General features: G+C 52.4%; 6 protein-coding genes across 6 annotated transcripts; 4 read left to right on the forward strand and 2 right to left on the reverse strand.

Moving 5' to 3' along the window:
• Positions 1–1,204: 1,204 nt before the first annotated feature.
• On the forward strand, positions 1,205–2,740 carry BDP55DRAFT_751177 (uncharacterized protein; the record flags this gene model as incomplete). Its single annotated transcript, XM_060580634.1, has 1 exon — positions 1,205–2,740. The coding sequence occupies exon 1, from the start codon at positions 1,673–1,675 to the stop codon at positions 2,738–2,740; it is 1,068 nt and encodes a 355-aa protein (XP_060435094.1). The 5' UTR covers positions 1,205–1,672.
• Positions 2,741–3,323: 583 nt separating this feature from the next.
• Positions 3,324–4,637, forward strand: BDP55DRAFT_542527 (uncharacterized protein; the record flags this gene model as incomplete). The annotated part of the gene is given in 3 exon segments (XM_060568317.1): positions 3,324–3,643; positions 3,660–4,501; positions 4,558–4,637. The coding sequence occupies 3 exon segments, from the start codon at positions 3,324–3,326 to the stop codon at positions 4,635–4,637; spliced, it is 1,242 nt and encodes a 413-aa protein (XP_060435095.1).
• A 2,124-nt stretch (positions 4,638–6,761) lies between these two features.
• Positions 6,762–7,280, forward strand: BDP55DRAFT_263640 (uncharacterized protein). The gene has a single exon (XM_060566358.1). It carries the CDS (start codon positions 6,932–6,934, stop codon positions 7,238–7,240), a length of 309 nt encoding a protein of 102 aa, XP_060435096.1. The 5' UTR covers positions 6,762–6,931; the 3' UTR covers positions 7,241–7,280.
• A 2,052-nt stretch (positions 7,281–9,332) lies between these two features.
• BDP55DRAFT_646913 (WD repeat domain-containing protein) lies at positions 9,333–12,164 on the reverse strand. Its single transcript, XM_060573742.1, has 6 exons — positions 11,949–12,164; positions 11,769–11,886; positions 11,551–11,712; positions 10,961–11,493; positions 10,770–10,912; positions 9,333–10,720 (listed from the first exon to the last, which is right to left on the reverse strand). Exons 1-6 carry the CDS (start codon positions 11,969–11,971, stop codon positions 9,468–9,470), a joined length of 2,232 nt encoding a protein of 743 aa, XP_060435097.1. The 5' UTR covers positions 11,972–12,164; the 3' UTR covers positions 9,333–9,467.
• Positions 12,165–12,330: 166 nt separating this feature from the next.
• Positions 12,331–15,386, forward strand: BDP55DRAFT_263683 (adenylosuccinate lyase). The gene is made up of 18 exons (XM_060566359.1): positions 12,331–12,600; positions 12,664–12,791; positions 12,850–12,856; positions 12,925–12,978; positions 13,039–13,061; positions 13,186–13,211; positions 13,260–13,337; positions 13,429–13,467; positions 13,520–13,875; positions 13,997–14,024; positions 14,077–14,088; positions 14,233–14,275; positions 14,325–14,373; positions 14,435–14,484; positions 14,533–14,548; positions 14,618–14,658; positions 14,749–14,802; positions 14,873–15,386. Exons 1-18 carry the CDS (start codon positions 12,474–12,476, stop codon positions 15,197–15,199), a joined length of 1,458 nt encoding a protein of 485 aa, XP_060435098.1. The 5' UTR covers positions 12,331–12,473; the 3' UTR covers positions 15,200–15,386.
• Positions 15,387–15,572: 186 nt separating this feature from the next.
• Positions 15,573–15,890, reverse strand: BDP55DRAFT_723993 (uncharacterized protein; the record flags this gene model as incomplete). The annotated part of the gene is made up of 1 exon (XM_060578826.1): positions 15,573–15,890. The coding sequence occupies one exon, from the start codon at positions 15,888–15,890 to the stop codon at positions 15,573–15,575; it is 318 nt and encodes a 105-aa protein (XP_060435099.1).
• Positions 15,891–16,108: the final 218 nt, after the last annotated feature.

Consider the following 16,108-nt stretch of genomic DNA (forward strand, 5'->3'; position numbering starts at 1 on the left):
AGGGGCCCCCTTCAATCATGTGTGGTACGTTGGGCCAATTTGCGACGCAGAGTAGGAGGCTGTGAGATGGGCAAGCCAGCCCGATGCGACGGTTTGCAGAACTTCCTCCAACAAGTCAGAACCGTGCCCGCGATTCGAGGTGGTCCAAGAAGAATCAAGCAACTACATGGGTTCGAGATGTATTTCTGGGGCGCAAAGGGTCTTCTCACTAACGAGTCGGCTGGTTCGAGTCACAAAGTCGTCAGAGCGTTTGAGCGGTAAAAGGCACTGCGAAGAGAAAAAAAAAAGAAAGGCGAATGCAGCGTGGCGAACCCTCCTGCATCTCACACTCGACAAGGCATCGTCGCGTGGCTTCAACAAAGGGAGGAAGATCCCTGAATTTGACGGCAGGCTCGAGTTGAGTCTAGTGAAGAGTCCAGACGAGACGAGACAGGCAGGGTAATAAGATACCTCTCTGGCTCTATGGAATAAGAAACCTGGGGTTCGTTGGTTGGCCAGAGGGTGATCCGGCCGGCAGCAGGTTCGCAGATGAGTGGGCAGCAGAGCTGCAAGTCAACACAAGAAGACCGTTACGGCATTATGCTTACCATAGACCGAGTCTTGCGGAGAGTCCGGGTGGCAGCGGGTTCTCCACCTAGAGACAAGTGTCTTCGCCAGCCCAGCCGCCATCTGTGGTCATCGAAATCTGCGGCGGCCAGTGGTTTCTTATTCCTACCGACTCGAATCATGGTGAAGATCCAGATTGCTCATTATGGAACACAGCTACGTACTTTTGGGGGGGACTCTTGACACCATCACACCCCTCCCCCCCTGGTCAGCGCCAAACTAAGTGTACGCAACCCTGCCCGCCTGCCAACCTTTCCCGCCTCTTCACCAGATTATGGCACCCTCGTCGGGCGGGCCCCCGCAAGAGAATGAGCGGGTTGTCGAGACTCGACACGACGGCGGCCCCACAAACCGTCTTTCCAGACCCTGGAAGGCGGCGGTAAGGCGGCTGCAGTCGACGACTACCGCGTGGCCATCCATCGGCGGCCATTTATCGATCCCTCCATCTCATCAGCGGGTACAACGTAGCGATGTGTGTGTCTCTCCCAAATCAGAAAGGTATCTCGAGCAACAACGTGAAAGATTACGATGCGCATTTCCTGCGAGATTTGAGGCGGGTATGTGAGTACGTGTGTGTGGGGGGGAGAGGTAGGTGGGTGACCAAAAAGACACTCAATTCTGCATCCCAGAATCACACCGACTTTGGCTTGACGCCGAGGACTTGCCGTGGAGTGAGCAGGCCATTCTGCAAACACAACACATGGATGGCGGTTCGGTGAGGTAGGTATTGGGCGGTATGGCAGGGGTAGGGGAATGGGGGATGGGGGAATGGCCGTTGCAAAACGACGACGACAATGAGCCACGAACGACAATCAGAGCAAATGCTGTTGGACACAGCCTGTCTCCAACCCAAAATCGGAGGGGGAGGAGCAGAAGGATTATCTATTATTGCAATCATGGGTTCCAGAGTCCCGGGACGGTGGACGACAATGGTCCAACCGGTGCACGGCTGCCAATCTGTGGGAGTCCAGCTTTTGGGGGCCCCCGAGTCCATCCAATGACAGTCTCGTGTTGGTCCAACAGTAAATGATGGTTGAAGTCACACGAAGCAAAGCAGACATGGCATATGCCTGGCGGTTCCTTGCTCACCTCAAAGTCTTTACTGTCACGGCTGTGTAAAGAGCAATGCGTAACCGACAAGGGCGGAGAGCGAAAAAGAGGCACGGACGACGATGAACTTGTGTGTTTATCTCCACCTTATACCCACACCTCGAAGTGTCCCGATCGAGTATCCAATCGTTCGTTATTCGTCTCTGCTACGTCCGGAAGACAGTGGAACTCGCGGCTTGGCCCCCGAGCGACTACCACCTCACGCACCAGTTGTGACGCGCAGCTCGATCTAAGACTAGCGCCCCCGGAGGAGAATATCGACTGTGCAGCAGGTCCCGAATACCACCTGCACTCGCATCCACACGGGCTCAGGCTCGCCCTCGCTCGCTTGCCTCTCGCTCTGAGTCTGGGCTGGCACGGCCTGGAGTGCCTGGATCCTGGCTGGGCTGGTCTTGCAAGCTTGCAAGCTTGCACTGGGTGGAGGGGCACCTCGGGCAGCGGCTGCACTACAGATGGCACTATTCCCCTTCATTACCCGGGCCCTCCACGGAAGACTGAAGTAGGTATGGGTACGGAGTACTGTGATGCACTCTCATCTCGACTATTGGGCTGCTTCGTCGACTGGAGCAACTCTCTCTCTCTCTCTTTCTCTCCCTTGCAAGCTGTCCATGATCTCGCAAACCACCCCACCTATTACCTGCGGGCGCTGTCGCTTCCTTCGATTCCCTCATTCACGCCTCCCCGTCCGAGGTCTCACTCTCTCCTCTTCTTTGCTAGGCACTGCTGTTGCTGCTTTCTATTGATCCTGCTGCCATCAGTTGCATGCCCGCGCTCCATCCTCGTCATTCCCAAACAGGCCACGACCCTGTTTGCTACATGCCTCCATTCAAAGGCGGTGGCGTCAGGACGATGGTTCTCCTGCAACGGCATGCATTACACAATTGAGGGGGGAACACGGGAGGAAAGCCACCCATTGACGCACCCACAACTAGGTAGGTCACTACCTAGGTACTTGGAGGTTGGAAGAGAAGCGCGCATCCTCTCCAAGTCTCTCTCACTCTCTCAGAGTCTCTCCCCTAGGTGACGAACCAGGATCTTGACCCTGGATGAGGGGCGCTCGGCGCCAGCCAGACCTGACAGATTGGGCGACCTGCATGATACATGCCATGGATCTACACATTTGGTTGCGTCTGCACATTGCCTGCTTTAGCACCGAAGAAAAAATAAGAAACGGCTTTTCGCTGTCAGAAGCCTCCGAGCGGAGCCCCGATCTCCCTGGCCCTTGCTTGGAGCTATAGAGATAAACCTGGTCTTCAACTCAACCCCATCGAACCGGGGTCCTGGCTCTTTTCTTTCTCAACCGTGTGGAAAGAAGAGTGTCCCAGAGAAAAAGAGATATAACAGAGACAGAGATCCATCGCGGCCGGGAACTTGATAATCAGGGTCTGACCCGTTGTCGATGACTCGTCTTGTTTCTTCCTCCCGATCAACACACACCTTTCGCCCCCAAAGATCTCACACTTTCAACGTTGTTGTTCCTTGATCAAGATCTACGCAAGTGTTAGGCATCATTTCTGCCTTTCTTCTCTTTTTCTGGCTTACGCTCTTGGTCTGAATTATCACCTTCACTCGGACCTCGACGTCTACTACCTACAACATCAGACAACATGTTCGTCAGGTTACAAGAACACCAAGACGGTATGGACAGGCTGCCGCCTCCGTCAACCATGAGCTACCACCAGAGCCGCACCGACGACATACCAAGAGTACTACCAAGTCTCTCATCATTCAGCTTCGATGACAGGATGGACGTGGACGCTCGTAACGATACGAAGCCGGGCCAGCGTCATGAGGTGGAAGTGGCAACAACGTTGGCCTCCATGGCATCATTCAACATCAAGTCGCCTACTCTCCCTTCTCCCACTCAGAGCTTTACCTCAATCAAGTCAGATGGTAGGATCAAGCCTTTTCATTACAAGTGTTATTCGTGATAGGCTTTGAAGCTTACATCAACTTCCAGCCATGACGAGATCAACAAACTCTCAATTCTCATCTCCTGAGCCGCGGTCACCAGACCTCCCTTCCGTCAACAGCCAACTTTCCTTCACCAAGGATAGCACGGCACAAATTACGCTCCCCCGCCTTCGTGAACTGGATCTGCGGCTCCCCGAGCCCGAATTCGTTCCCAGCCCGAGCTTCATGCCGTCGGCGATGACCGGAGGGCCTCGCCGAAGTAGTATCGACTCCCTCGGCTCCTTCCAAGAACCCAGGATGGACCTCTCTTCACCAACAGCCTACCGAATCCCGATGCCACCGATGGCCTACCCGGACGCTCTCCCCTCGCCCACCTTCAGCAACTCCCACCGCAACCCCCTCTCGCCACCCAGCCGCCGTCTCCAGCACAGGCTACCGGTAACCCTCCGGACCGGTTGCAGCCCCAGCCGTCGACCCCGCCGCTCACCAACGGGCTCCCGCTGCAATGTGAAGTACACGATCCAGCAGGTCGACTTCATCGACTATTTCCGCGTCGACCACCACCTGTCCTGGAAGGAGGTCGAGGCCAAGTACGCCTCCGTCTTCCCCGAGGACGCCGCAAAGGGCCACAAGCGCGGGCCCCAAGGGCTCCAGGGCGTCTACTACCGCAAGAACAAGCAGATCCCCGCGACGGATCCCAACAACCTGCTCGTCTTCGACGAGGACGATAACCCAAAGACGTTCCAGTGCGACGTCCGGGAGCAAGGGAAGAAGATGAACAACTCGATCGGTCTGTTGGGCATGCACCCCGAGCGCGCCATCACCTACGCGTGGGTTTCGGAAGAGCACAAGCGGCAGTATGACAAGCTTGGTAAGTTGTTTTTTTGACAGCATGGAGACGAGCAATGGAACTAATGTGTATACCAGGTCGCGCAAGACAAGCTCAGCTCAACGACGCGGAGACACGGAAGAAGAGGAGACGAGCCATTCAAAACAGCCGTCTTTGAATCGTCTTCTCTACTCTTTAGTTTTCTCCCCGTTCTCTCTCAAGTCTGCACTTTACTTCTACTCATGATATCCAACTCTTTTTTAACTTCATCCTTTCTCTCATTCTTATTCCCTCTGGGGGGACCTATATACTTCACACTTTGAGGAAAAGCTGCACGAAACAGCCCCTTGACAATCTCGCCCAAAAGAAAACACGGAATACACAAAACATCACGCATTAAGCGTGTAATCATTCTTCTATCCAAAAGTGCAGGAGACAAAAAAAAAAAAAACTGGGTTTCAGAAACAGGATAGTACTTGTGTACGATGACGAAAAGAACAACAGTAACTTCGTTTTCCCCCCTCGTCCGACGAAGGGGTGGCGGTGGTTGGAGGCGTTGAACAAAGCAACATGGAAGTCCCTTTTTTTCGGTTTTCACTTCTTGGTTTCCCACTTCCCTACATGATGGTCACGGTACCAACGGGGGTAAAAGCTGGGCAGGCTGCTTTTTTTCACCATAGGGGCGGCACAGTAACAGGCGCAGGATACGCCGAGCAGCAAGAGAGGGAACTTTTGGAGAGGAAGGAAATGGGGTGTGTGGTGTGTTTGTGTGTGTGTGTGTGTGTGTGTGTGTGCATGGATCAAGATAGCATGGAACATGGGATCAATGGGATCAAGGGAAACGTTGATGACAAGGAGTTGAAAGAGAAAGCATTATTCATTTTACTGTTGTTCTGTTTGTTAAAACTACAATTCGGGGCGAAAAAGAAGATACCAGTGTGGTGTGGCGCGTTGTGTGGAAAGGGAAGGGGGGTGCGGATTGTTTCCTAGTCGGAGCACCTCGGCGAAGATTTAGAACTATGTCTTTTTTTTTTCTCTTCTCATTCATCATCCTTTTGGTTCTTCACACATGGTACGTGGGGACTACGATATACGAAGTGTGTCCACAATGCATTTTACAATGGGATTATGAAACGTCAAAGAGGGTGGGATCGGGTTGGGGAGACGAGAAGGTGTTGGGTGCCTGATTGCTTGTCTGGGGGCCACACTTAGAGATTTTGGTTGGTTGGTTGGGGGTTTTCCTGGAACACGGAAATAAAGGGATTAGTAGATTTTAGAAATCACGACGGATTAAACCACAAGTTCAAAATAAATCCAACGTCTTGCTGCGAGTCTGAAATAGACGGTTTGTGCGTGTCTCCCATCATCCCATTCTAGGGTTCTAGAAACCCATTGTTTGGTTTGCACGGACAACAGAGACGGGCCGTCGGATCTTGTTCTCGACGTAATCCGCCTTATGGGGATTTCGAGGGAGAGGTAAATGTGAGACGAGGCGGATGCCAAAAACGGTTGGTACACCATTGTGGGAATTTCGTCCTTTGAACAACGATAGACTGTTGTTACTATTGTCTTTCTCCCGCCTGAAACTGGGTGATCTCTGCCCTTGGGCCAAGGAGGATTAGGCGAATGGTCCGAGGTTATCCATTGTCGAATCTCACAAACATTACCCATTGACATCGAATTTGGATTTGATGGGGTTCCCCATCCAGAATTGCTTGCAGCATTAGCGCTGTGCTGCAGAACCGTAAAGAGAATGCTGCGAGCATTGGTCTGCAGAGTATTCTAGAAATATTGGCCCGGCGTCTGCGGCAAGGTCCGTACGCAGAAATATCCTTGGAACTGGGTGGGTGGTTTGGGCGGTCTGTCTGTCTGTGTCTCAGTCTGCCTTGTCTTTCCTGTCCATTGTTGGTCAGGTAAATGTACGTACGCGTGTTTGCAAGCTCAGGTTTGTCAATCTTGACCGGGCTGGCGGTCATGGTGCATGTTGTGCGCAGCTGTCACCGGCTTGTCATAGCGGACAGTGTGACGTGAGTTGACTGGGCTGTAATGCATAGAGGCTGATGTACGGCTGGAAGTTATGTATAGGTTGACAGCATGATGATCTCCGGCCAGAGGCAGCGGCGTAGCAAAACCAAGCGGCCGTAAGGGGTGGGCCATTCTTTCTGCGGCGGCTTGTGTCCTCGAAATAGGGACGGCGAACCGTCACGTTGGCCTTTTGTGAACGAGTTTGGCAGACAGTGACAAGCTGGGGGTGGCGTAGGTGACCAGAACGCTAATAGGATCGATGCAAGATGGCGGTGGTGATGAAGAATCTTAGAGATGGTGGCGTAGATGGGATACTAGCTTCGTTTCTGCCCCTCTCAAATAACCTGGAAAGGAGGTGAACCAGACAGTTGGGACCGTTACGCTGGTGGATTTCTGTACGAAAGAGAGGTAACAGGGTAACGAGGTACTGGATTCATCTGTCACCCGATGTCCTTAGAATGGTGCTTGTTGGAAATGGGGTGTGTTGGGGGGCCATTTATCTGTTTGCTTCGATGTTTGCTTCACGTTGCTGCGCTCAGCCATCTAAAGGAAGCGCTGATTGCTGTTGATTGCTGTCTTCATGTGACGACTCCACACCCTAGACCGTTCTCTCTTGGAGAATTGCGTATCGTTACTGTCTACACAGAAACGCACCGTTGGGTAGAAGGTCGGGTTCTTCACATTGTGGTGCATATTCTCGAAGTTTGCCAGTCACACCTGAGGGGTGCAGTCGGTGTTGTTTGTCAGACGCCCTAAGGCGGTAGACGTTCGGACTCGGATCTGCCGCGTCCCTTTCTTTGACGACGGTCTCCTTGTTCTCTCCTTCTTTTCCCATGTCAATATCCTGGCTCCTTTCTTGCCTCTCTGTATGCCTCGTGGACCTGCAGGGGCGGGTAGAGTATTGGTTGGTGAAGATGGTGACCCGCTGCATATTTGCTATCAACGACAGGGCTGGGTATCTCCAGATATTATCCCGCATCCAACTTGCGGTTTCGAGGGCAGAGGCTAGTCTGGGCTGCTGGCTGCTGGCACGGGGACGTCCATCTCCAAAGCGTTCCATCCTTCAAGAGTCGGGCAGTTTGCTTGTTTGCCTTGGCGTTCTCGCTCGACGCGATGGTCATCCTCATCCGGGCGTGGAAGCTTTCTCGAAGCGATATGCTGCCAAACAAGGTGCTGACAGTGCGTGTCTTCAACAAACATCAACGCTCGTCCTAGTGGTGTTTTCGACGTTGAACCGGTGTGGTCTACAGCCACCCCCTCCCTACCGCCAAGACCGGAGAGACGGGAATGGTGAACATTGAGCATTGTTCTGGGATGGAAGTGGGCCGGTTAGATGATAACCTTGTAACTTGTGTTGGACGTCGGTCCATGCAGTGTTTTTGAAGAATGGTCTTGGCTCACCAGGTAGGCGAGGAGAACAAGCCGCGAGAGGCGAAACGTCCGAAGCAAAAGTAGAATCTGTGTTGGAACAATGTGGCATGGTGGAGGCTGAAGATGACGGATTTACCTGGGCTCCCCCTGACACCGGGGGACGTTGTTGGTTCTGCAAAGGCGTGAAGAATTTATCCACACTGGTTTAGTTCCGGGGTGGAGTGGTCCGTCCTAGTTCCAACATCAACCGGGTAGGCGTAACTAAGCCAACGGGCAGGCTCCTTCCTCGGTTATCACCACGATCCTTCGTCTCCATTAAAATGGGGGCTAGGAACGACATCCTCGTCAGCGCCCTCGAGCACCCACATTCGCTGGCGCGGAAGGAAGCCGGAAAGTCAGGCGGGCCCTGTTTGCTGGAGCAAAGTTCTGGAGACCGGGCGAGTGTCTGACTGTCCGTATCGAGATGGGTTTGTATTTGACGCTTATCTCAAAGTTTGTAATAGCATCTAGTAGTGGATGTTGTAAGTGTGTAATATGTGGATATGCAAGCAACATCAAGCTTTTGGCCCTTCAGAGGGAAAAGAGTGGGCGCAGACGTGATGAGACATAGCCCGTGACCTCTTCTTCTGTAATTCGTTGAGAGAGGCCTGCTGTCAAAACAGTTACGGCTGCTCGTGTGGGTATCCATCATGGGGAAGACTACCTGGCTATTTGAAATACCATCGATCGGTCCATCAGACCTGGAGGTCTATCAATGCTGGCTTGGATTCAATTTTGACCACGAGATTCCTAAGACTAGAATTCCCAATTGCTTTCAGCCCCTGCAAAGTTAAAAAGGAAAAATTAATGATAATGATAACGATCAATGGAGAAATAAAAAAGAAGAAAGGGGGTTGGGGGATACTGACTCTAGAATTCACGCCCCTGTCCGGATTCGAACAGCGCGCCCCTCGATCCAGCACGGAAGTCATTGGAGTATTTGTTTTATATCGACTCTGCGTCAGAGCCGATACCACTGAGCCAAATCCATAATGTTAAGTCATGAATCTGTCTAGTGGGTGCTGGTGACAGTAACGGCTTTGGGATGGAATATATACCATCCAGAGGTTGAGGAAGGTCCAGGTACGTACTCTACTGCCCAGGACGCTCCTTCCGATCACACTGCTACCTACCTACTTACCCAGCCAAGTGATGTTCCAGTCAGCGAGGTACGATGAGCATCAAAAGTTTATCAGGGAGGTACCGTTGGTGGCTATATTTTGCCTGATCAATGATTCTACGTCGGTGTAATTCCAAGGGGGTGAGAGATATCTCAAGTGTGATGTTGCTTGCGACCAATGTACACCCGTTCTGGCTATCGACTTGAACAGGACAGGATGTCTTAACCTACCAATGACCTGTTCAATTCCATCACGTCTAGAAATTCAAACAGACAGTGTGTCATTTCACTGGCAAGTCTGGCAGCAATCAAGTCAACTTCATAGGACTTAGTTCTCTTGATCTACTATAAACGACGCATCTCTGTGTAAGGAAACATCATAGTCATCGTAAATCTGGCTCCTGTAGCACTGCTCATCATTAAATTCTTCATCTGAATCTATACTCGTGATTATTACGGAAAGGGAGCCTTTGGCTTGTCCATGGGCTGTAGTCCGAAAATGTCATCAGACTTGATTGGCATAGTCTGGTCGTCGGAGTCCGCGACGACCTCGCCAAACAGAAAAGCGTTACGTTCCCTGCTGATGTTCCCAGATGGCTTCTTGCGGTGCACGCCTCCTGAGCTCGACTTGGGCAACTTGGGCGGTGACGCGGTCTGGGCGGATTGGTCTGGCTCGAGCATCCAAGAAAAGGAAGATTGGGCGAGGGTTGATCGTGTCGGGATTGGCGGTTGGGGTCGTTCCAATGGCTTCATCCGAGGCGCGTCAGCTTTCTGGCTTGATACCAGAGCTGACGGATGTTCAGCTGGTTTGTCTGCGGGTTCCTCTTGCGTAATGTCCATGATATCGGGAATTGTTGTTTTCGAGGTCGAGGGTCTCGTCTTCTCCTGATCTTCCAGGGACAGTGTCGAAATAACACCTGACACACTCTCCGCGGCGACCGCCGCTCCTAGCACAGCACTATCGTTTGCGTCTATTTCCATCAGGGTCTCGTTGTTTGCCTCCTCCGGCGGTGGGCTGGTGAAGCCCTCGAGATTTGGTACTTCGATCGTCGGGTCTTCCAAGTAGACCTTTACGAACTGCACCTTAGCAGCCGCTACTTCAACAAGCTCCAACGTCTTGACCTTGTCGTCTAGATTAGTAGTGGCCAACGACCTGAGACTTGTCACTGTCTCGTCTAGCATGTTGGCCAGCAATTTATTACGTTGCTCTATGGCAGCGATGGCCTGTGCCGCCGAGTCATCGCCTAGTAGGTGCTTTGCCATCCGAGGGGGATAGCGTACTTCGTTGAGCCCTTGCATGTTTCTTTTGATGTCGCCCATGGCGTCTCGTACAGCTTGATTAATGCCGAGTTTCTCGCCTCGCTCCAATACGCTTTTAGCAGCGCCTTGGAAAAGTGCCTCTACACCGCCCTGCTGTTGGATAAACCTACTCGCAGACGGGATCGGTGACTGGCCACCTTTGGTTCTATTTCTGAAAGATGAGAAAGCTTGGCCCATTGGTGTCGTGGGCCGCGAACTGCTGGCAGACTGTGTCGTGCTGGGCATTTTCCCGGTGTATTTCAGAAGGAGCGAAACGCCACCGGAGACATTGAGGTGTGTTTTTAGATACACCGCATCATCCACAAAAGTATGCGGTCCATGAGGAGCGTCTGGTGCAGGGTATTTGAGAAGCAATTGCAAACAAACGGAGTAGTCCGCCTCGAGTACTGCCATTGTTCAGTTCCAGCGACGTTGGGGCAACCTGGAAACACTTACAGCTCCAGCGGATGCGAAGAAGCATTGCGACACAAATCAGATCTATCAAGCTGAGGGACGGATCGACTGCAAATAGAGTATCCCATAGCACGAGCATTTCATCAAATGGGAACTCGCGACCAAAGAGAAGGCGAATCCAGCGGCTGCGATGTGTCAGTGGAAGTCAACGTTAGTGAATATGGTCAACCCACATCAGAAAGATCTGTGGCAGAATCTCAATGTCTTTAAGATGGCTGGCCAGCTCAGGATCAACCTTGGCCAGTAGAACCTCATGGATGTGTTTGCTCTTCTCGACGATGGCTGATGTTTCCACGCGCTCTTTCGAGGCGGACGCCAATGCCGCCTTTGAGATCGAGTCTTGGACTTCATAAAACGACCTTGCCTTCTCCATGATCTTGGAGAATAAGGCGAACGCGTCGTGCTCAATGAAGGAAGAGTCGAGCATGCCGAGCATCGTCTCGTCGACACTTGTGCCATTGGATGAGGTGGCTACACCATCAAGCGCGTCCTTGTTGACGACGAAGGCTATGGGCGCTAGAAGCTCATGCATACCCTGTCGATAGCCACCGCTGTTAGGGTGAAGCTTACAGTACACAAACAAGGCGTCGATAATCATGGTCTGTGTTTGCTCCTCTTGATAGAATGGTTCATCAGGCAATCGGCGAACATCTTGCGCGATCTCAGCCCTGATTATCTCGTCCTGTCGAACAGTGTTCCACGGTGACTGGGTGGTATGTGAGCTCAAGTCTGCGACTGAGATGCTGGATTCATCTTTACTCACCTTTGGATCGTCCGTCAATGGATCGATAGCTACCTTGGCCAGCTCCTCAGGATGCTTGATGAACTTCAAGAAGTGATCTCGCCTTTCGGAATAGAAACTTCGCGATTCAGAAAGTCGGTGCAGCCAGTCTGATGTTGGATCGTCTTGCATCAACAGGAATGCCTAAGAGACTGTCAGCTCCAAGTTGAGATGAGATCAACCTCGAAGTTCACACCGACCTTCCAACAAATTGACCGGAGTCCCGAAATGCACGGGCTCGAAGGCCCATTATATTTGACTGCATTTTGCAAGTCTGACAGATGCGCTGCATGCTTCACTGTCTCGGCCCATCGTGTTCTATGAGTTGGATCAGTCGGTGAATATGATGTCACAGCTGTGATGATGCGACTTGCACTCACTGGGCTTCATCGAGCGTCCTCATCTTACAGAGAAGAGGCAATGCTCCCCTGAGACCTGCAAAATACAATCAAACAGAAGCAGCGGGACTGTCATCCCAAGGCTTCGAGAGTCCCAAAGCTGCACGCGATAAGGAGAGATTAGGTTGACGATCAATTGGGATGTCGTTCTTGTTGTGGTTGGAGGTGGCTGGAGAGGAACAAGGCGATGGCGGAAGCTTGGGCCAAGCCAAAGTACCGCTCTTCGTACCTGATGAGGTAAGAGAGCTCAGAGACCTGCGATGGAGGGGCAGCGACAGAATGCAGGGGTCGGTGGCCTGTTATGGGGCAGCGGGGCACTGCGAAATCTGCGACCGCCTGCCCAATTAAAAAGTACCCCGCGATCGGTCCAAGTCATGTCAGTGCCAGTCCGCCGGACAATTTTCGTGCATTTACTTTCTGAGAGTGACTATTTTGTCGTAAAGGTTTTTTCCTCTTTGTTTAAGGCGTGAAGATCCTCAAAATTATCACACACACACAAATCTCAAAATGTCCGGACTCGACACGTACAAGACGCCCCTCGATGGCAGATACGCCAGCGAGGAGGCCAAGAAGCTGTTCTCCCAGCGTAACCGTCATTCCACTTGGAGACAGCTCTGGCTCTGGTTGGCTGAGAGTGAGTGACGGAATTTCTCTCATCATGGTCTGATCAGACTCATTTCTGACGACTTTGATATAGGCGAGAAGGAGCTTGGCATTGATGGAATCTCTGAGGAGGCCTTGGAGCAAATGAGAGCTCACCTGACATTGACCGACGAGGACTTCAAGGTGGCTGCCGTTGAGGAGAAGAGACGGCGTCATGACGTGGTGAGTAAATGTGTAGACTCTGGTAAAATTTGCTCAAATGTTAATCAGCTTTTCACAGATGGCTCGTAAGTGGTTTATTTGGGCGTGGCCTCTTACACGGATCGCCCTGAGGCGTTGACAAAACTATTCGCAGACGTCCATGCTTTCGGCCAAGTTGCGCCTGCCGCCGCTGGCATCATTCATCTGGGTAAGAAATCAGTTAAATCTGCGATTCATGTGGTGTTCTTCATACTTATTGTGTATACAGGTGCCACGAGCTGCTTCGTCACTGTATGTTGCCTCACGCTCGCCTGCGTAAAGGGAGCCGCCTTGTACTATCTCAAGACTCCTTGGAACAATTTTAAGGGTCTCTGAGACGGTCTTGTGAAATAGTGGCTGACATATTGTATTACAGGATAACGCAGAGCTCATCCTGATGAGGTAATGCGAGAAAGATGACTTCAGAGGTTGAAAACTAACGCCTGGCAGAAATGCGATGGACCTTCTCTTGCCCAAGCTGGCTAAGGTTATTCACAACCTCTCCCAGTTCGCTCTCCAGCACAAGGAGTAAGTCAAGGCTCGATCAAACGGTTGGATCGGCGTAGTCTTGGGAATGATCCGTTTGCGAGGTCCTATAAGAGACTAAGAATTTCTACAGGCTCGCAACTCTCGGATTCACCCACTACCAGGCCGCACAGTGAGTCTCGCCCCTATTCCTGTGCCAAGAATACACATTGACATCTGGTAAGACTCATTACCGTGGGACGCCGCGCCGCACAGTGGATCCAGGACTTGTGCATGGACTTGAAGAACATCGAGACTGCGCGTGAGCGCTTGGCATTCCGCGGTGCGATGGGAACCACCGGAACGCAAGCTTCCTTCATGGAGATCTTCCAGGGAGACGGCGGCAAGATTGACAAGCTCAACGACCTTCTCTGCGAGAAGGCCGGCTTCCCCAAGACCTATGACATCTCAACCCAGACATACACCCGCAAGACGGATCTCGACGTCAGCAACGCGATTTGCGGCCTCGGCGCAACCGCCATGCACATTACCAATGACATCCGACATCTCGCCCACTCCAAGGAGATGGAAGAGCCTTTTGGTGAGTATTGGAAGGCTCTCTTGCCCCTGAATCCCTGCATTCTCAAAGGACTGTTCAGCGGAGAGTTTAGAAAAGGGGGGGTATGGATCGTGTCCGAATATCGGGCTGACAATGTCTCCAGAAAAGGATCAGATCGGTTCCTCAGCAATGTATGTGTGATTCCTAACTTGCAAAAGAGTCGAAATGCTGACTTCACCACAGGGCGTACAAGAGGTAGAAACACCCCGCGTTTTCTCTTTCCCCCGCTTTCGTCTTGAAAGGGTCTCAGCAGACGGCACGCATGTCCACATTAGATCCTTGCACTGGCGCCCTTTAGCAATGACCAAGACCATTCCAACGAGCTGACACCATTACTAGAAACCCCATGCGCAGCGAGCGTATCTGCTCTCTCGGACGCAAGGTTCGTCTGTCCGAGTGCGTGGAAGAAGATTCATGCTGACATAAGCCAGCTGCGCTCTTTGCCGGCCAACTTCGCGGATACGTACGCGGACCAGTGGTGTAAGCCCCCTAAACCCCCGACTCTGATGAAACTCCCAAGTTGCTAATGGCAACGGCTTAGTTGAGCGAACTCTCGACGACTCTGCTATTCGCAGAATCGATATCCCTGAGGCAAGTTCACCCCGTCTACGAGTATGACGTGAGACTAACCAGTAGTAGATGTTCCTCTTGGCAGGTCAGTTATGAGCGACTTGAGACACCTATATGCACTGCTATGTTGTCAAAGTTGTGCTAACATGCTCAGATGCCATCCTTCTTGGACTTGACAACGTCACGTCAGGCCTGGTAAATCATCCTGTTCACCCCTTCCAGACTCGGGAACAAGACGCTTGTCTATCCCAACCACCATGAAATATATCGCTCACAGCTACGCAGGTCATCTACCCGGAGGTCATTCGCGCCCACGTGATGGAGGAGCTCCCCTTCATGGTAAGGCTAAAACACACCCCGGAGAGAATGGTGGGTTTCGCGCACAAATTGGCTAACATTTGTGGAAAAGGCAACCGAGAACATCATCATGAAGATCGTCGCCAAGGGCGGTTCCCGCCAGGAAGCCCACGAGGAGATCCGCGTTCTGTCCCACCAGGCCGCCGACGTCGTCAAGAAGCAGGGCGGCAAAAACGACCTCATCGAGCGCATCAAGGCCACGGAGTACTTCAAGCCCGTCTGGGACTCCATCGACCAGCTGCTGGACCCGAACCTGTTCACTGGCCGCTCCGCGACCATGGTCCAGCGCTACTGCGGCGAGGGCGGCCCCGTCCAGGAGCAGATCAAGGCCTACGCCGAGTACATCAAGAACACTAGTGCTGCCGAGCTCAATGTCTAAGCTGAGATGGGCTGTGTTGGCGTAGGCTTTCTCGGACTGTGACTATAGCTGGCTTTTAAGTCGGCCGTGGGTCGGGGGTCACTTGCTTTCAGATTGTTATGAGAAGGGATGAAAAAGAGCGCTTCGGCGGCCTCGTCGCCGATGTGGCTACAGCACGTGCTATCAAAAGTTGCTTGTGATGGCATTCCGCAGGACAAGAAAAGGAAAAATATAGACTGGGATTTATGGATCGTCATTGACCAAGCGATGTTGAGTGTTTGTGTGACCCTATGCCGAAGACATAGCAAGTATCGCAAGACAACCCAAAGGGTACAACATAAAGGGCACCAAGCAACATATAGTAGCCACGGGAATCTATTCTCTCTCTAAGTCGCTACGCCCAACCCCACATGTTTTCGATATTGTTACACCAATCCGCCGGGATCCCGCAAAAGTTCTGGTCGTTCTGCGTCGGCGCCGCAAAGCACTTGTTCCCGCCCGACTTGTTCCGGATGCACACGTACGACACGGCCGTCGGGTTCGGCCACGCCTGCCGCAGCTGGCAGTCCGGATTGAGCGTGATGGTCGTGCCCTTGTCGCGGGAGTACCACTGCCAGGTGTTGCAGCCGGGCGAGAACCGGAACCCCGTGATGGCGTCTCCGCTGGCCGTTCTGTCGGCGCATTGTCCTCCTGCCTGGACGGAGACGGCCATGGCCGCTGCCGTGGCTGAGAGGATTGAGGCGAGACGCATCTGATTTAGTTGTATGTTAGTTATTGAGATTCAAGGGGGTGTTGCTCTTGTGTGCTTTGCGTGCGGGATGGGTCACTGACTGTAAAGTTGAGAGCTGTTCTGTGTCAGGCCTTGGACTTAGACGGTTCTCCAGACTGAGTGGGAATTAGGGTAGAGGGGCATTCGTCACACAAGAGCAG

This window comes from Colletotrichum godetiae (assembly GCF_030913485.1).
Source record: "Colletotrichum godetiae strain CBS 193.32 chromosome Unknown BDP55scaffold_4, whole genome shotgun sequence".
NCBI classification, from domain to species: Eukaryota; Fungi; Ascomycota; class Sordariomycetes; order Glomerellales; family Glomerellaceae; genus Colletotrichum; species Colletotrichum godetiae.